At 43.7% G+C, this 20,163-nt stretch overlaps 1 protein-coding gene and 1 long non-coding RNA gene across 4 annotated transcripts in view; one reads left to right on the top strand and one right to left on the bottom strand.

Annotated features, from left to right (window-relative positions):
• LOC132592439 (uncharacterized) overlaps positions 1–3,567 on the top strand; it is a 17,437-nt gene extending 13,870 nt beyond the window's left edge. Inside the window, exons 4-5 of one of the 3 annotated variants that reach the window (XR_009557903.1) lie at positions 400–424; positions 2,655–3,567. This is a non-coding gene — a long non-coding RNA (uncharacterized LOC132592439). Of the gene's footprint in view, positions 1–329; positions 425–2,654 lie in introns of all 3 variants that reach the window. The other 2 variants (XR_009557902.1, XR_009557904.1) reach the window with 2 other exon arrangements.
• Positions 1–20,163, bottom strand: part of LOC118089057 (acyl-CoA (8-3)-desaturase) — a 22,233-nt gene extending 2,070 nt beyond the window's left edge. The window contains exons 1-11 of the mRNA XM_035123435.2: positions 19,726–20,163; positions 17,843–17,953; positions 15,233–15,430; positions 13,835–13,936; positions 13,607–13,735; positions 12,548–12,605; positions 11,447–11,523; positions 9,753–9,850; positions 5,038–5,134; positions 1,509–1,588; positions 1,243–1,368 (exon numbers count right to left, since the gene is read on the bottom strand). Coding sequence (XP_034979326.1) covers positions 1,243–1,368; positions 1,509–1,588; positions 5,038–5,134; positions 9,753–9,850; positions 11,447–11,523; positions 12,548–12,605; positions 13,607–13,735; positions 13,835–13,936; positions 15,233–15,430; positions 17,843–17,953; positions 19,726–19,983 — 1,334 coding nt within the window. The 5' untranslated portion in view covers positions 19,984–20,163. The remainder of the gene's footprint in view (positions 1–1,242; positions 1,369–1,508; positions 1,589–5,037; positions 5,135–9,752; positions 9,851–11,446; positions 11,524–12,547; positions 12,606–13,606; positions 13,736–13,834; positions 13,937–15,232; positions 15,431–17,842; positions 17,954–19,725) is intronic.

Below are 20,163 nucleotides of genomic sequence, written 5' to 3'. Positions count from 1 at the left end.
TGCACCAGCAGAATGAGAGAGATCCCCCTTAGCTTTACTTTGAATAAAAAAGAAGGTACTGAAAACTGTTAATGTACAAATTTTAGCATGCCTGATGTGCATAAATATATACGCTTCCTAGGAACAATCACCTGAAAAACTTTGGCTTTAGATATGACTGGTATTTTATGCATTTCAGTTCCCCTGTATGGTTTGTATCATGTTCATTTTTCCTAATATACACATCTTTGCAATGCAATTTTCCTTACTATAATGCATTTCCCCCCATTTTTATCACCAACATACATTTATTGCACACTTGGCAGAATATGGGATTTTGTATTTGGCAGAACAGCTACATTGCAAAATTTGGAAAAGTCCAAAGTGGGTGGCTATGTTTCAGTTCTCGTATTCTTTCAGACGGTGTGAATCGGGAGCTTCACCTGTAAGTAGAAACTGAAACCGTTCCCCACCCCCCACCCCCCCCGTCCCTAGTGAAGCTAAAGGAGACCAACTGGATGTATCTTGAGTTCCCCCTTTTTCCACTTCAGCTGTTCAATGCCATGCATGAAGCAAAACACAGACAAAGGAGTGCCTGGAGGACCTTAATAAGGAAAGGTTTTGAAAAAGCCTCTTTTGCTGTTCATGATTTGGGGAGTGGGGTGGGGGAGGAAGGGACTGAACAGATCTTTGCCTGTTCCTTGGGTGTCAGGTCATTATTTTTGGGTAGGATTCAACCACACACCGGCAAAGTCAGGTTAAGAACATAAGAATAGCTTGCTACATCAGGCCAATGGCCCATCTTATATCCAGCATCCTGTTCTCCATGGAGCAAACAGCAGATGGAAGACATTGCCATCTAGTGCCCAAAGGCAGGAATATCAACTTGTGGAAGCAGCTGGTCTCATGAGTTTCCTGCCTTTAGACACTAGACGGCAGTGTTTCCTTAACACTTCTCAGTGATAAGAAAAGCCATGGGGAAATGCACTGGGAAATGTGGGATAGCACCTGCTTTGATGCGACATCATCCAACATCCCTTCAAACAAATCGGAATAAATGCCTAAACAGGTCACCTGGAAGTGTCACTAGACAGAGGGTGGAGCCAGTGTTGCTCTCCCCTCAGCCCTTGACTGCACTAAGGGACAAACTCTATTAAATGTTAATGACTGACCAGGGCTCCAATACTTTTTGCCTTTTTCTTCCACTTTCTTATTGCTTTTCTTGCCACACTGCAGTTCATGAAGCACCCTTGCCATACTTACTGCAAAATGTCTGCAAAGGCCTGGAGCAGGGACTTGCTGTGGTAGTCAATGCCATGCTTGGCACAGAGAGATTTCACCAGGGGGGCCACCTTCCAGTAGTTGTGGCGAGGCATCGTGGGGAAAAGACTGCAGAGGGAAGAAAGGGTGTTCTGTCAAATCAGCTCCTCTTTCTTATTTAGAATGCCCATCCCACTAGCAATGATTTCATAAAACCACACACTAGGGAGATACACAAAGGATTTTGTGGCTCCCACTGTCCTACTTACTGGTGCTCAATCTGGAAATTCAGGTGGCCAGTGAACCAGTCATTGAACGGGGACTGATCCACATTGCACGTTGCCTGGAGCTGCAGGGGAAAATATAAGAAAGGATGTAGAACAATGGATCTCTTTATTTCACACAAAGAGACTGCATCTGAATGAGGCACAGTTATCTTTTATATTCCTCTAAGTTGCTCAGTCCCTAAATCTGGATTTAAGGATTTACTATGAAGCAGCTACCTTTTGTTGGTTAAAAGAATGGTGTTTGTTAGAAAATACAGATGTGTTGGATTTGGAAGGATATGATAATGTATTTGGATGGCATGCGTACTTATGGTATGACAAGGTCAAAAGTCATAAAGGATTTAAAAATCATGTAATTAGAAAATCTTTGTTTAATGTTTGGAATAAGTATAAAGATTTATTAGAAAGGAAAACACCCCTTTGGATTTCACCGTTAGAAGCAAAGGCTCAAAATAAGTTAAATATGGAGACCAGATGGCCAAAATATAGAGATATTCTGGTGGAGGAAGGAGACCAGTTTAAACTAAAGACATATGAACAGTTAAAAAGTAATTTAGATGACTGGCTCCAATACCATCAGATAAATGAATTGTATAAGATGGAGAAGAAAAATGGTTTTCCATTAGAAAAGTCCAAGTTGGAGATGGAATTACTAGAGCCAAAGACAAAAAATCTTTCCAGAATGTATAGCCTATTGCTGCAGTGGCATACGAAAGATGAACAGACAAAAAAGGTTATGATAGATGGGGCGAAGGTTGTGGGACATAACATTATGATGGAGGATTGGGAAAGGTTATGGAAGAATATGAAATTTACTGCATGTACTGTTTTAAGAGAAAATATGATGAAAATGATGTATAGATGGTATTTAACACCAGTAAAACTTGCTAAGATTTACCATAATCAAGACAATAAGTGTTGGAAATGTAAAAAGGTGGAAGGAACATTCTATCACATGTGGTGGACTTGCCCAATAGTTAAGGATTTCTGGGAAAAGATTTATAATGAATTGAAAAAAAGTGCTGAAAAACACTTTTATTAAGAAACCAGAATCCTTTCTATTGGGCATAGTAGGAAAAGAATTGCCTATGAAAGATGTAAATTTGTTCTTATATGCCACAACTGCAGCCAGAATATTGCTAGCAAAGTATTGGAAGACACAGAAGATACCTACAGTGGAAGAATGGCAAATAAAGATGTTGGATTATATGGAACTTGCTGATCTGACCGGAAGACTACGCGACCGGGGAGAGGAGAAGGTGGAAGAGGAATGGAAGAAATTTAGAATCTATTATAAAAAATATTGCAGAATTGATGTATGAGGAGAATTATAAGCAATTGCGAAGTTGCAGGTTAAGAAATTAAGTGAGATATAATTGAAAATAGGTTAGACTATTATAATGAGTTGTAAAATAGAGAAAAGGATGCCTAGCAGTTAGAAAGCACATCAAAGTGCAAGCAGATAAATAGGTACCACTACAGTGGGAAGGTAAACGGCATTTCCGTGTGCTGCTCTGGTTCACCAGAAGCAGCTTTGTCATGCTGGCCACATGACCTGGAATCTGTACGCTGGCTCCCTCGGCTAATAACATGAGATGAGAGCTGCAACCCCAGAGTCGGTCATGACTGGACCTAATGGTCAGGGGTCCCTTTACCTTTTAAGTAGCAGCAACTGGATCCCACAGGAGTAGCATTCCAGCCAGTTTCTCAAGGGAAATGGTCAGAAAGGCAGGTATCCCACCTTTCCAAAAGATGCTATGCAGGCAACAACTGATTATCTGCGTCCAATTGACACACGACTGTGCATTGTGGCCAGAACAAGAGCGGGGGCAGAACAGGATGGGACAGGGCACAGCAGAGTGCATGGAGCAGGCTTACGCACCCTCTGCAACTGCATGCCATGACACGGAACACATCCCCTAAACATATTGGGGATTGCCTGTACTGATAGTGTTTCCTTAGCATTCCTTTCCCACAGAAATAAAAATGGGCAAAATATCCTTCATCCCAATTTGCAATTGGCTCAGCTTTTGTTGTTGTTGTTTTTTTTTTAAAAAGAAGACGTCTCAGAAAAGCTTGAGATTTACATTTTAAAGTACTCCTAAGCTCTGAAATACTCTGTCTGGAGGAGTTTGCCCAGCAACAATAATTGCCCTGCCAATAATCCCCCCACCTCACTTTTCTACATACACTACGATATCTCTGGATGTTATTTGATTCCCAGCTGGAGAAGACCATGCTGGCTACCTTTTTGTGGGACAGGGGAGGAAAACTCGCAGCAGGGGAAACTGGCAAGAGGTTGAGGATTTTTCAATACCACCTGGATATCTTTCTTGTTTTGGCCTTAGACCCGACTTTCCCTGGCTCCTCTGGATTTGCAATCGGTTCTTTCTGTTTCTGTACTCTTTTCATTTTACTTTATATGCTACTGAACCAAGTTCTCCAAATTCTCCAAACAAACAACACAATACAAAATCTCACTAGAAACACTAAAACAAGATAAAAAATAAATCACAAAAACAAAAGGCTCTGCAAAAAGAGCCAAACAAAAATCAGTATAAAAACACAACAGCCAACTCAATTTAAGTCCACAAGGGGGAACTTTGTGCAAATTCCAAAATTGTGATTTAAGAATTTTGGGAGAACAAGAAGGTGTTCAGGTTGCAGCTAAAAAGATCACAGTTGTAGGCACAGGGCAAGCCTCCCTGGGGGCTCCACCACTGAAGGCACCATGTCCCTAGCAGGTGTCTGCTGTGCTTCCTTCGGTAGGGGAACATGGAGAAGGTTGCTTTAAAAAACAACAACTGATTGCTTTCAAACTTTTGATTTGGCTGCCTTGGACATTTCTATTATAATGGAAAGGTAGGATGTAAATAAAAAAGGTAGGATGTTTTAATAAATGCATGAATAAATCCCTGTCTGACTCTGCATTAAAAACTTCTTTGCAGTCAGAAGCACAGCTGAAGCACGGGTGGGGTGGTATTCAGCTTGACTTGCCAAACTGGAGCTATATTGTATTCCATTACCCACCCACCCCTCCATATTTTCGTCTTCTGCACCATCACTAGTCTAAGTGTGTCTGTGATGACTCTCAGAGCCCCTTCAGACATCCTTTCTACTGCGCGTTCATGATTATTTTTGCTCATGATGTTATTGGGATGGTCATACGTGATCTAATTTTCAAAATCGTTTGTGTCGCTTCCAAATGTGGTTTTTTTTGGGGTGGTGGTGGTGGTGGTGGTGGTGGTGTCACATTGCTTCATTTCCAATCAGTGCATATACCATAGTTCCAGTAACTTTTTGTACCACAAAGGTTCTGCTTTATTTTTGTCCCACTTTTGTTGGTCAGTTGCCCCTCTAGACAGAAATAATGTGGTAGCATTGGGGAAACACTGCAGAACAAGCCAAAGCCACTAATAATGAACTAGTATTGTGCCAATAGCAGTTTGCGTAACACACGCACAATAAAACACCAGAAACCAATTATTTGAACAATAAGAAAGTGTCTTACCTGGGTAGACACCCAGTCCATATTTCTATCATAATCAATGTTCATTGGGATATGATTCATTTGTGAAACCCAAGTAAACCAAGTGGACTCTAGATACCTGCCAAGTCAAATGCATTAACTGTTATTATTATTATTAATATTGAATTTCTATAGCACCATTCATCCAAGGACCACAGACTGGTTTACAATATAAAAACACAAAAATGCATAACATAGTAACAAACAAAACAATACCCCCTCCAAGTTTAAAAGGACACCGATTGTTCAGTCACCCAAAGGTCTGGGAGAAGAAGAATGTTTTTTGCCTGGCGCCTAAAGATATCTAACGAATGCGCCAGGTGAGCCTCCCTGAGAACAGCATTCCACAAATGGGGAGCCACAACAGAAAAGGCCCTTTTTCGTGTTGCCACCCTCCAAACCTCTCAACAAAAGCACTCAAATGATGATTGCAGGGTCCGGGTTGGTTCATAAAGAGCATTGTCACACAAAAAAACACATCTTGCAACTTAACTTGGTATGTTGATCTGGGATATGTCTGGTAAAACCCATCACAGCCATATTCAAGCTTTTTGCTGAGGACCACTTTACATATTACAATAGAAACAGGTACACATTTAAACTTCAAAGAGTACACCCTTCACTGTAAGGTCCCCCCTCACACCAATTGCATACATCATGGCATACTATGCACTAAATCTGTACCTCTATTGCTCTTTTACTATAATAGGCGAAGCAGTCCTAACAAAATATCCATAGTAAGTGAGAGCAAGGCTGTTTCCACATCAGAAATCTTCATGTTCTGGAATTTTTTTCCAGTCCCCTAAACATATTTAGTATGTTTATTCAACTCATATTTGGTAAGCAAAGCTAAAATTACCCATTTTGAATTTGACAGTCTGTCTAAATAACTCGAGCCAAAAGTAACTGAACTAAAATACCTGATTAGGGAAGAGAGAGGAAGTGTTGCAACAATGGAGGACATAATAATCCTCACATAGCCTAGGTAAATTCCAACCCATAAAAAAAAAGACAGGAAAGATAGGTAGAAAAGGGAATTAAATGCCTGAGGAGAGGGAAACTGAAATTGGGAATGTGTGCTTCGACAAAGCAGGAAAGCAAATTGCTTGATGGGAGTTCCACTTCCCTAAACGTTGCCTTTTCTGCCTTTAGCCACGCGGTGGCACCAAACCTTCCTTGATGTCTTGCTGCAGAATCCAGAGAAACATGATTTCCAGGTATACAAAATGATTGTGCCTCAAAACAATTGATCAAAGAGCTGTTGGGAGGTGGTGCTAGAAGTAATCCTAAATGCTTTGGGTGTAAGTAAGGTGCAAGGGTAGTTGAACTGACTGGGAACAGTGACCGCAATGTTGTCAACCTCAACATATACACAACATTCTTGGAGATTATTTAAAACAAAAATAAAGGAAGCTCTTCCAAGAAGTATACTGTACACAGATTTAGGAAAGACGCCATCAAATTAGCTGAGATTCCTGCATTGCAGGGTTTTGGGACTAGATGGCTCTCTTCCAACACTATGATTCTATGAAATCCAGGAGGATGCCAGTTAAGGAGTAGAGTTAAGGAAGCAAGGGCAGGCAAGGAAGCTTCCTTCAGAACAACAAAGCTCTGCCCAGATGAGGAGGACTCAGGAATGCAAACTGCAGGATAACCAGCATACAGTGACAATGGTGGAAGTGAAAGCCAATTCCGCTCAACATGCATAATTAATAAAGTTGTGGCCTTAACCACCCAATTTAATCTTAATCACTGCGTCACGAGTCTTTATTACATGGGAAGGAGGGACATTGCCACACAACCAGCATACAGTGACAATGATGGAAGTGAAAAGAGAATTTGGGGAGTGTAATAAATAAAAAAAGAGTGTGTCTGCTTAAAAAAAAAAGCCCAGCAAAAATATTTGTTTAGATACCTCAGAATCAGAAAACTGGTCAAGGAGGTAGGTAGCTGGGCCATTAGACAACAAGGAAGTAAAAGGTCTGCTATGGGAGAATAGTAGTGAAGCTGAACACATTTCCATATTTTTTCTTCTGATCTTCTTCTGGTCAGATACTCGACTTAACTGGATTTTTAAGGGAGGGAGTATAAAGAATTAAACCAAAAAGGGGCAAGAAGAGACTAAGTCCTGGGATATATTGACAAACTAAATAAATCCCTGGGTTTGGAAGGAATCAACCCAAGATCTTGAAGAATTCAAGCTGAAATTGCTGATCTTCTGACAATTGTGTCACTTAGATTCGTGGAGTTGGAAGGAGCCACATGGGTCATCTAAGTCAAACCCACCGCAATGCTGGACTTGTCTATAAATGAATCATATTTTTAGCTTGATCAAAAAGCAGTATAAAATACTGATATTGTCTCTGTCTTATTGATACAATCTCTGTCCATATTGGTAAATACTGATAATTATTTAAAGGGCTTTGAGGGGTTTATTGAAAATTATTTTATTATGTGCACTCCTTAGAGATTTTACCGAGTAGGCAAATAACACAGGACTGGAAAGTAGGCAGTGTAACAATGGCTTTTAAAAAACTAGATCCATAAAAGATATAGGAAATTATATCCTTGGCATTGCAACTTACATGTAAAGTAATAGGGGAAATTTTATTTGCTAATGCTGACTAACCATGAACTGATGCTGACTAATCAGAAAAGAAATAGGACACCGGCTAATTAATCCTGCAAAAACTATTTTGAAAGCAGCATGTGGGCAAAGCATGCTCTTAACCATGTTTTCCTTTCCCGTATAATGCAAATTACACTGCTGAGAAGACAAGAGGTCTGTGTGTGGCCAGTGACAAACCCAAGTCTCTTGTCTGGCTTAACTTTTTGCTATTTCTCCTTTCATGCAATACAAGCCATGCCTGACACTTACCACCAAACCACAACCCAAATGTCTAGCTAGCATTTCATTCATCTCTTTAATATTTTTTTTAAAATCCATATAAACCATAAAGAGCATCTATTAAAACAAGAAAGACAGCCTAAAATCAATAATATCTATGAAGCAACTGATGGTTGCTGCTTCACATACAGTAAGAGGGAAGGATATAGTATCAGGATCATGTCAGATTAGTCTGACATGACCTATTTTTCAGAAACCCATGCTGACTTTTAGTGATCACAGAGTTCCTTTCTAGGTGCTCACAGACCGTTTGCTTAATGATTGTGAACTTCAAGTGATGGATTTCAGGATTGCTTAAACTGACTGGCAGCAGCTAAGATCCTTGACTAAGTGTACAGGGCAGTGCACAGAAATTAATATCAGAAGAAGGCAAATTAGAGAACAAAGGCAGGCCTGAACTTTCCCCATTCTCTCCCCAGGAGTTGAAAGGAGGGATTTCTCCATTCCATTTTTTCCAGAAGGCAGGTTAAAGCAACCTCCTGTCCCCACTTGCATTTTGGCAAGCCCACTGGGCCTATGTAAGGTCCCTCTCCCACTCCTTGGCTGCATTCCTACAACCGTTCACGATGCTTAGAACTAGCTTAGATGATTCCCAGCTTTTGGAGTAGCATCTCTACTGCGGCAGTGCCCACCGCCACCTATGCTTAGGGCTCAGCCCCCCAAAACACAGCAGCCAACATGAGATGCACCGACACTGGATTGAATGCACCTACCAACTTGCACTGCAAAGAGGCGGTGTTTGTGTGCACCCACACCAAACACAGATGTGCACTTCCAGAAACGGAAACACAAGCAGGCTAGGGGGCACTTGGTTTTGCCGTTCTCTCCTGCCCGCCTTTCTCTCCCCGTCCGCCTAGCTCTTTACCTCCCCCCCCCATCCTGCCAACCATCCCCTTGCAAGTCCATTGCCAGCCACGGGTGATGCTTCCGCCTTCCCCAGCTCTGCCAAGTCCCCAGGCACCCAAGCCACAGAAGGCAATGAAGCGCCAATCTCTGATGGTTTTCCCTGTGCCATGTTGCTCAGGGCCACGGCAATCAAGTCTATTTGCAGACACCTTAAGGAGCAGCTGTCTGTGGAGAAGAGGGGCCAGACAGCTTTCGGGGGGGGGGGGAGAAGAAAACAAGAGACAAGCACCTGAGACCTGAGGAGCCCTGGCAGGTCAGTACTGCTGCAGCTCACTTCCCCCTCCTCACCTTGATCCCTAGAACAAACAGGGACCGTGGTGGAGAGGGACACAGCGCATTGCCATGGTCAGGGAAGCAGAGTGCCAGGTGTGTTTGCTAGTGCTTATTTTCCCTGTTGCCGGTAATTTAGCAAGCCAGCTGCCCATTGCCCATAATTTAGCAATCACCCCCACCCCGCCTGCTACCCAGGGCACAAGCTCCCTTTTTTTTTTTGCCCCCACCCCTTTCCATCACTGGCTATGCTTTCTAAACAAAATGTGAGAAATACTTCTCCTTCTGGTTTCTTAGTTTATAAATGCCTCTAAAATGTTAACTAAAGGCCATGTTGAGCTAGCATCTTGATGTGTGCAGGACAACAATATTTATGAGGCAAAAGATTTGTGTTGCAGTCTGGGGGCCGATGCAATGCAAATTGAAGACCATTTTGCACAACCTGAAAGTGTTTAACCTAAAATGTCTAGCAGGACCTAACAGTTGGAAGTAACATATGTTTAGAGTATATCATAATTGGTTAGAAAAATATAGATATTAGAGATTAAACATCAACACACAAAAAAAGAGATGAGAGTTCAGCAGAGAGAAGGATTCTGAGGTTTCGTGTTACCTGGAGAGCCAGTAGTATGCCATGAAACAATTAAATCCCATAAGGGGTATGTACATGAAACAGACTCTGATGTTGTATGAAATGATCAAGGCTAGATCCTGTCAAAGGAAGGGGAAAAAGAAAGGTTATATTTTTTTACTACACAGTGGCACTGTACTATGTAGTAACACAGAAAATGGACTCCTGCTACTCGCATGCTGATAGATAACAGAAAACATATTTACTACTAGAGAGGGAGGAGGAATCCATTTTAAACAGATTTATACACAGAATTTGGTGGTTCCGATTCAACAAAGCTTTGCCCGCATTGGACCGTGTCTTGCATTGACTGCCCATTTATGTCTGAATCACTTATGCATTGCTGTTGCTGCTTTTAAAAGTCTGATTAATTATACCAAAAAACAATAATACATGTATTAAATGTATAATACACATAAGAGTCAAGTCCCATGCAGTACTATATTTCTGCACTATAATTTAAGATGTAAGTATTTTTATACCACTATGTGCATTCTTTTATCTATCTGCTTAGCACTTGGTTACTTTAGGAAACCTGAGGTACAAAGGCGTATGTTATATTGTTATGGATCTGTGGGTGCGAGTCATTGTGAATTCTGGATTAAGTTAGTGTTAGAATTTAGTTATGGCCGAGATGTTAGAGCAAGGAAACAGCAAGACCTGTGTGTATTTAAAATGTGTGTTGACCGCTGCTAGAATTAGTATATGTGAAGAGTGAATTAACCTAGGAAAATTTTCTAAGGTGTGTATCTGCCACCGCTTTAATGCTAGGCAATTGACAGGTGTAAAACCTATTTTCAATTGAGGTAATGAGCCATTTAGCACATCAAAGGAGTGGAGTCTCTCCCTGTGTTAGTAGAGGCCAGAGCTTATAAAGGGGAAGGATCAGAAAGCAATGGGAGCTCAGAGAGGAAGCCAGTCATACGCGGGAGTCAGCAGGGATGTATGCTGGAGAGTGGGCAAGGCATGTCTGTTTGAGTGCAAGGCTACAGCTAGGGAAGAAGCAGGGACCTTTTGGGGTGGCAATGCTCTGAGCCCCTTCATCTAGGCTTCAGGTTGTATATATGTATCTAGAAACCAACAATACTGTATACCATAAAGCAGGCACCCCCAAACTTTGGCCCTCCAGATGTTTTGGACTGCATTTCCCATCTTTCCTGACCACTGGTCCTGTTAGCTAGGGATCATGGGAGTTGTAGGCCAAAACATCTGGAGGGCCGCAGTTTGGGGATGCCTGCCATAAAGGCACCACTGTGCCTTATTCTCAAAAGGAAACACAGACCCTGGGTAAGTGCCTGGAACCCCTGAATTCTCACACACCACTCAGCAGAGATTGGGATGGCATGTAACCAGTGCTTTTCCCCCCTTAAAAAACGTTTAGGGGTACTCTCATTTTGACTCAAGAAAATCATCATTCTGTAGTTCAAATTGGGAAAAATAAATACAGTAAATGGACCAAAGTACAAAGATTCACAAAATATTTAGGGGTACCCCCAGAAAAAAGCACTGCATGTACTGTAACAATATGTATAATAATGCATATAATGTGCAACAACTGTTTGCATTTTTAGTGGAACAGATTAAAAAGAAATCTGCTTCTTGGTGGGAATTAGGAAAAAATCAACGCAGATAAGATGCTCATCTAGATTTTTTGGGGAAATTCAATCACTACTTACCACCCATTCTTTGCGCTTGATTGAGAAGTAGAATACAGACCACTGGAAGAAGGGAACCAGCAACGCTGGGGCTACAACTGTTGAAAAACCAAAGGAAAACTTTAAAAAACAACATTTATAAAAATTTCAAACTACCATCCATCTTCCTGAGAAAGTCGAGCATTGCTTATCTTTGCTCACAGAAGGGTTCTTCTTTTTCACTTTTTTCTACCTTTCCGTTATCCAGCTAGCATTTGTCCTCACTTGAGAACTCCATTTTATCTGCTTCAAGGGGTGAGTCTGATGGCCAGTAAGATAAAAATTTCGCCATCCTTGTTCCAATTCTCCCCTGCAGTGTGGTTATAGCAACTCAGTTCATAGTCAAAAATGCCTCTTCTTAAGCTATAAACTTTTATTCTGATTTCTGCTGATCGTACTGCTATATCTCACTTTCACCCTACACCTCAACAGATATGCAGTGCGCTTTTATCCTATATTCTCTGGTTTTCAAACTCTGCTGGCTGGGATTCTATAACTTGTGCCCTTTCTATGTACGGCAATGTCCGTGGGCAGCAAGGGAGGGAATAAGCTCAGAGACTTCGGAGACAAACATCAAGGGCTCAGTCCAACAGGAATTAACATATACCCCAATAACTCCCTTCCCTGAGCTACAGAGCTTGGGAAGTGAGAGATATAGAGGTTATGGCATTCTCAGCCTAACCTCCATCACAGGGGGGTTGTGAGGATAAAATGGGGAGAAAGAGAAGGAGAATTCTGTAGGCCACCTTGAGTTCCCTGGAGGAAAGGTGGGATATAAATATAATACTACATAAAACCAAAATGGCACAAGACCATCTTTGGGTCACTCCAAGAGCCCCTCGTTAGGATTTTGTGGTAGCAGCTGTGCCCTGCTCTGCCCCTGGCTGGACCTGATGAGTTGTGGCAGACCTGGCTCCTGGGGAGGTGGATCAGGGACTCGATCAAGGGCAAGTCCCGTGACAGAAGCCTCTCTACCCAGCAGATATCCACTCTATTTCACTTAGAAAAGTATCTTCAGGAATGAAAAGCTCTGGGACAAAGGAGTGGAAACTTGTGGCGTTTTTTAAGGACAAAGATACTCACGCCAGAAGTACTTGTGCTGATGGTTGTAAGGCATATGCTTCTTTTTCTGCAACCCGAGCTGTGAAGAAAGAGGTATCAACGGCTCACTCAGGCTATAGACACCCACCTTATCACCTATTGCCTATTCTTTCAATCCCTGGGTGGCAGCTGCTCCATGAATAAAATATACTTAGCACCTTAACTCCCATCTCCCCCTGGGCTTCACCATAGAATGGGGTGTGTGGAAATAAAAATCATAACCAGAGCTGGGTCATGACCTTATGAAATTACACATCCTTGCTACCATAAACAAGAGAGAGGCCAACTGGGATGATCTGCCCCCCCCCCCAAAACCCCCTATTTTATTTATTACACTTTAAGACCGTCTTTCTTCCCACCAGGGCCATTGCAGATCATTCTCTGCTTAGGGCCCATTGTACCCCCCTGACCCCATTATATATTACATACCATAAAACTGGAGGCAGCATTCGAATCAATAACCCAAACTAGGAGCCAGAAAGACACACAGAACATAGAAACAGGAAAACAGGTACTCTATAGGCCGAGGGAGCCAGAGTTTGTCCGCAGACAGCTTCCGGGTCATGTGGCCAGCATGACAAAGCTGCTTCTGGCGAACCAGAGCAGCGCACGGAAATGCTGTATACCTTCCCGCCAGAGCGGTTTCTATTTATCTACTTGCACTTTGATGTGCTTTCAAACTGCTAGGTGGGCAGGAGCTGGGACCGAGCAACGGGAGCTCACCCCATTGCAGGAATTTGAACCACCGACCTTCTGATCTGCAAGCCCTAGACTCTGTGGTTTAACCCTCAGCGCCACCTGGGTCCCTTCTATATCTTCTATATGTCATGCTTATATATTATTTGTCTTTATAATTTTTTTTGTGTGTGTGTGTAATCTTTATATTTTATACAATTTAAAATATTTCTTAAACCTGACGTTTTCCTGCTGAAAATCATGGCTGTCTCGTGTAAGCTGCCCAATAGCTTTATTCTTGGCTGTCCACTCTTACTGGCTGCTTTCCTTAGCAAGCCTTCAGTAGCATATACCTTGCAAACGTACCTCTGTAGCCAGCTTCTTCCCCAATGCAAACACCAGGGGGTGCATGTTGAGATCAGGGTCTTTACGGAAACAGTTGGGTTTGGCGTGGTGCTGGAAATGCAGGTTATTCCACCAGTGGGCTGGCATTCCCTATAGGAGAGGAGAACACAGGGTTGAAAACAGAGCAGAAGTCAAACCCACTGGCTGTCAGAAAGGACAGCTTCCACTCAGAGGGGGAAATATACCTACTTTCACTGTGCCCATTAAGATCTTGTGAACCCAGTGGTTCCATGTGGATGTGGTGAAGACTGAAAGGTGCCCCAAGTCATGCTGAAACCAGGACATTTGATTCTGTAAGATAAAAAAGAGGATCATTTAGAAAACATAGCTCAGATCCATTGCACAACTAAACATAGATTCAGGTAGGTAGTCTGGTTGGTCTGACGCAGCTGAACATTTTTTTTTTAACCAACTAAGTTTGTTCTGGGTATAAGCTTTCGTGTGCATATCTGAAGAAGTGTGCATGCACACGAAAGCTTACACCCAGAACAAACTTAGTTGGTCTCTGAGATGCTGCTGGACAATTTTTTAATTTATTTCAACAACTAAACATAGAATGAAAACAATGCAATTACTCCTTTTTAAAACAAAGTCCCAGGAGATCATCCATGCCAAAGGCAATTCTTTTTTACATAGGGTTGCAGGCTTTAATTATCTCGAATGGAATCCCCAATTAGCTGGGAAACATTATGGCTTGATTTGGATGTAATTCTAAGATGTCGTTAAGGATTACTTCCCCAAGCCATGGGCTTACTTGCTTCAAGTCCGTAAATCACCTGTCTTTAAAAAGAAGGACACAAGGCAGTGGAAACATGCTTTACTTGCTATGGCGAATGGATTTGTTGAAGGCTGAATATTGCCAGATTAACATGGCACTTGCCTCTTCAAAAAAAAGCATGGTGCAGGAGGCTTGTGTACTACTTCTGACCTGCCCAACATCTGTCCCTACACCAGGGCTGAGAAACCTGTGGCCTTCCAGATGCTTCTGGACAACAACTCCCGTCATCCCTGGGGCTGATGGGAGCTAAGTCAAACAACATCTGGAGGGTCATAAATTCCTCACCCCTGCCTTACACAATAAGCTCTAAGTCCGTGTATATTGCGTCTTTCAGTTTGTTGGAAGAGCGGGCAGTTTGACTGCCTAGGTCAAAGAAGCTGGCATAAGGGGATGTAATAGGTGCTAGAAGGCTTTCCCTTCTTTACTAAGATTATGCCTATGCAAAAACAACAACACCCCCATATTTACCATGGTTGAGCTGTGAAACTGAAAACAGATTTTGTGTCTGATTCTTGGTGAGGCATATTAAACTATCATGGATTAACTACCCCGTCTGAATATGGATTTTCAAACAGCAAAGTTCTCTAGAGACTTTCCAAAGTTCCACAAGTGCTTTTTAATGTAGCACAAGGAAATAGCTTTGGTTCTTTGTGGTAACAAACAAACAAACAACCCCAAACCTGAGTGTGCTGTGAAGAGCTAGCTGCATTGGACTGTGTTCTGGTTTCATGAACCCCATGGTATTTTTGAAGTAATAATGTGTAGGAAAAAACAGTTTCAAAGATAGAATGGTGTCTCTGACATTCTACCTGAGCGGTGGTAAACAGTGCAACGCCCACAAAGAACGGCACTAAGGATGATCCAAAGTACCAGATGGTCAACCAGGCAGCAGCATCCAGCACCATGATTTGAAGGAACATCAGGAAGAAGAAAAGCGTGTTGGGCTTCAGGAGTCCCATCTTCTCAACAGTGGACCTCAGCTCTCGGAAATCTTCTACTAGCAATTTCTGTGGGGAAACAAAGAATAACAACCAGTTGTTCCGGACACACAAACACAAACACACACACACACAAGTAACATCAGAATGCATCAAATAAAAACGGGGAGAAAGAGCGCCAGCCACTTACAGGTGTTGTTGGGCTCCAACTCCCATCATCCATTGGACCACGCTGGCTAGGGCTGATGGGAATTAGGAGTCCAAAAATGTTTGGAGGACCACAAGTCCCCCATACTTGCTCTCCACGATACTAGCCGCATCATTAAATCCTCTGGTGATTCCTGTGGCACGGGGGGAAGCTTCCAGCTGTGCACATTGAGTTGTGGCAGTGAAGAGAGGCCACGAGCTGTCCTCTATCCTGAGCACAGGCTTGGTTATGCCACTGTTTATGCCACTGAAAGTCTTCGTGCCTTCCCAACATGAATGATTATAAGCCTTTGGAGAAATATATGGCCGGGGAGTCCACATAGTCTCCCTGTTACAACTGTAGTGTTTCCAGAAGTTCATTCCCATGCTTAGATCACCATTAACCAACTAGTCTTTGACAATTACGCTGTCTGATGAGCCTTCCTCCCAAGATTCAAGCTGCAGAGATGGGCAAGCGTCATTCTGGCAGATCCACAGTGATTCCCGCATCCTCGCCAGATCCAAGTTTTGGAGGAAAGCTGAGGGCGAGGGGCTGGAAGTATACCCCCAATCTCCTTTTCTTACAGGAAAAGGAAGTGAGGAGGCAGATACAGTTGCTGTTCGGTAGAGTGGCAGGGGTTCACTATTAACATGAGCTGAAACCCACAGGCTCCCCTGCCTCTTTCCTGCAGAACAGGGAAATTGAGAAGAGAGATTCCTGCAGCAGCTGCTAGGTGGAACTGAATCCCTTCACCCATTATCAGCCAAGGCTGGAATGCTCACCTCTGCCTTTCCTCCTGGAAAGGAAAAGAAGGTACAGGGGTGGGTGGAAAATGTCTTTGCTGATTTATGGAAATGCTTGCTTGTCTGCATCCGGATTGTAAGGTGGCCACAACTTTTGGCTTGGCCATTGCAGCCCAAATCAGTGTTAGTTAGGGTATATCTAACTAACTAAGTGTTAGATCCCTACTCCTTTTTTCTAATATTCCCTGGGGAGAATAAATCATTCTTAAACCAATCTAAGGCTGAAATCCTGCCTATGCTTACTTGGGAGTAACATCAGGATAGACATCTGTACGGCCAATATACCCAACAACATACAGCTTATGTATGTCTGTAGCGACATGGGTGGCACTGTGGTCTAAAAACCACTGAGCCTGTGGGCTTGCTGATCAGAAGGTCAGCAGTTCGAATCTGCGCAACAGGGTGAGCTCACATTGCTCTGTCCCACCTTCTGCCAACCTAGCAGTTCGAAAGCATACCAGTGAAAGTGGATAAATAGATACTGCTGCGGCAGAAAGGTAAACAGCGTTTCCATGCACTCTGGCTTCTGCCATGGTGCCCCGTTGTGCCAGAAGTAGTTTAGTCATGCCGGCCACATGACTCAGAAAGCTGTCTATGGACAAACGCCGTCTCCCTCGGCCTGAAGCGAGATGAGCACCACACCCCATAGTCGCCTTTCACTGGACTTTACCATCCAGGGGTCCTTTACCTTTTTTATAGCTTATGTAGTGAAGTGCAACAAGGAAGATTATCTTGTGAATTAGTTCACAAACGAGTTTGTTCCATAAGAGATCTAAACATATTAATTTTCTTTCCTATGTGGGTCAGCGGGGAATCTATGACCCTCCATGTGTTGCTGGACTGCAATTCCCATTATCCCTGACCATTGGCCATGCTTGCTGGGGATGATGGGAGTTGTAGCCCTGCAATATCTGGAAGGCCAAAGGTTCCCTGACACCTGCATTACATAATGAGGGATAGGAATGGATTGTAAGCCTAGTTAAAGGAGAAAACAGGAAATATTATTATTTCGGATGTTTGCCATACTGTCTGAAGGCTCATTCACACTTCCATTTGTCCCATGACTTCTTCCATTTGGTCCATGACTTCTAGACACAGGTCGGAGAGGTTTTTCTTAAATTCCACTGTTTACTGCCGAATCAGAACAAACGTCAATCCACAGAATACCCAACTGATGTTTGCTCCAATTCAACAGTAAAGCAGCAGGACGAAAGAAAAACCTCTTGGACTCATACCTAGGAGTCATGGGCCAAACAGAAGTGTGGGTGAGCTCTGTCACAATGTAGTCTTAGCTTCCCTGTTTTGAAATGCAGATGAGATGCGTCCCCCCTGCTGACAACAGAACATAAACCACTCTTTAGCGGTGCAATATTATGTGCACCATAGAGTTATATGCAGTGTGGAATGGAATTCTGATTTCCCTGCTTTCTTCCAGTGTAAAGGTAAAAAAATAATGATAGACATATAAATTGTTTCCCATGCCCAACTTACATTTTTGCTGGACTCAGAGCTAGGTTGATCTGGTGCCAATTCTCCTATCAGCAAGGGATTCAAGAACTTGCTTACATAATCCCTATGAAGGTGGAATGCTGTGAATGCATCCTGGGACAGAAAGAAAAAAAGCTTAAAATTGGGAAGGAATGAAAGGCAAGCATACATCTAGGCAGAGGTGAGAGATGAAAAGTAACCTCAAAACAAAGAATTTGCTGCATGTGTTCCACAGCTTATTTGCACCCATTTTCATTTGAGGGTTGAAGGAGTGTTGGCTGTGCACTTCATCTACATTCATATCTGTTGTTTTCATGCAAGTGTGTAAGGTAACATGGTCTGTGTTACTTCCAGGTCCAATATCTGTTTCTTTTCTCCACTACTTTTCATTCACCTGGCAACTGAGGGTAGTTTCTCAACAGTTGCGCAAGGGGGTGGGGGACCTGTCTTGTGCATTTTTCAACATAAAATTCTATGTAGGAATTTTGTACTGTGAAGAAACAACTCTTACATCCCTCCCTTTTATATCAGACACGGCGTATCTCCAGCCTAAGCACAGGTCTCATATACTATACTAGACAAAAGTATTTAATTTTTTCTTGAATTCCCACTTTGCATCTATGGGTCTTAAGATGTGTATTCTTTTCCATTCCATTGATCTCTCTGCTCTGTGTGTACACTTCTTAAATGCTTAACAATAATGCAATATTTTAAGAGACAGTCACATCTTTTCTACTACACACATATGGTCATTCATTCACAACCCATTTCTTTCTTCAGGTGTATCTGAAGAAGTGTGCATGCACACGAAAGCTCATACCAAAATATAAACTTAGTTGGTCTTTAAGGTGCTACTGAAGGAATTTTTTTATTTTGCTTCGACTCAGACCAACACGGCTACCTACCTGTAACTGCATATATTTAGTGAGAAAAAAACTATTTATAGGTAACTCAATGGCAAAATGCACAGGGTTTCAATCTTTTTGAGTCCACGGCTCCCTTGACCAACTACAGTACCTTCTTTCTGCAGCACCTCTGTGGGGCTCAGGAGCCCAGTTATGTCACCCCTTGCCTGCAGAGCCGGCAGCCTCTTACCCTTTTTCAAACACCCTCCCTTGTGCCCCAGCCCCCTCTCCACTCTCCTTGGAGTCCTCTGGGCAGCCGCTGCTGCTGCCCCTGGCCTCTGAGCTGCCCCACCCCAAAGATAGGTGCCCCCTCACACTGCCCCATAGGGGCCCTGGAAGATGATGCCCCCACCCTTAGTGGCCCAATGAAGACTGACCAAAGGTGAACATGGGGCCAGCACCTTACCTTGGGGGGGGGGGCAGCAGTAGCAGTAGTGGGAGCTGCCGGGCCTGCATGGTGGAAAGGCCCTCGGCTCCCAGGCAGGCCTAGCACAAGAAAGGCCTGTGCAGTGCCTGCTCGTTTCAGCTGGATCGAGATAGACCTACACATTATCGACCTGATATGGAACTCATTAAGCTACGCTTGCAGCGCCTTAATACTAACAGCTCATTAGTAAGTACGAAATAAAAGACAAATACGCAGCAAAAGGATACTGACAGGTAGTTTTGAAACCACCATCCCCTCACCAGCTATGAGAGCGCCAGGAAGAAACCGTCAGGGCAGGGGGGGGGGCACTATTGCCAAGAGCTGGAACGTTCACACGACCTCTACGTGCATCCCGTGTCATTCACAAGGATAACTCCGTTTTAGAACCATCCCAAAAGTTGCCGGTCCCAGTGAAGAGTGACTGATAATCTGCATCTCAGACTCTCTCGCGCGCGATGCACTTGGTAATCCAGGGCCACCAGGGCTTCCCCGCCGCGACCTGCAACCCCCGGCCCTGAGGAGGAAGAGGAGCACAACCCCCCCACCGCTCTCACCGTGGCGTCTTGCCCGGCATAGTGGCTGATCACCCTGGAGCCTCCCGGGTGCCGCCGGTGGAAGCTGCTGATGTCGTAGACTTTCCTGTCGATCACCAGCCACCGCTCGGGCTTGATCCGACCCGAGCGCTGCTCGATCTCCTCCCAGGTGAAGAAGCGGCGGGAACGGACCTCGCCGCCCCCGTTGGCCCTCTTCTCCTCAACTCCCGCTCCCGACCCCACTCCCGACGCCGCGGTCTCCTGCAACGGAGGAGCCATTCTCTCCCGGCCTTCTCTCTGCCCGCTGGGATCCCCGCGGCAGCCACGGATCTCCTGGTGAGAAGAATTCCGACGTCCGCGCAGCGCCGCTGTCAGAGAGAAACTCTCTCAAAGGCGACGAGATCATAAACGTGCTTCGCTCAGCGCCTTCCCGCAGAGACGCTCCCTTTCGGGATCTGA

This window comes from Zootoca vivipara, chromosome 1 (genome assembly GCF_963506605.1).
Source record: "Zootoca vivipara chromosome 1, rZooViv1.1, whole genome shotgun sequence".
Taxonomy (NCBI): Eukaryota; Metazoa; Chordata; class Lepidosauria; order Squamata; family Lacertidae; genus Zootoca; species Zootoca vivipara.
The sequence above is the reverse complement of the archived record's forward strand: the minus strand, read 5'-3'. Positions and strand labels throughout refer to the sequence as shown.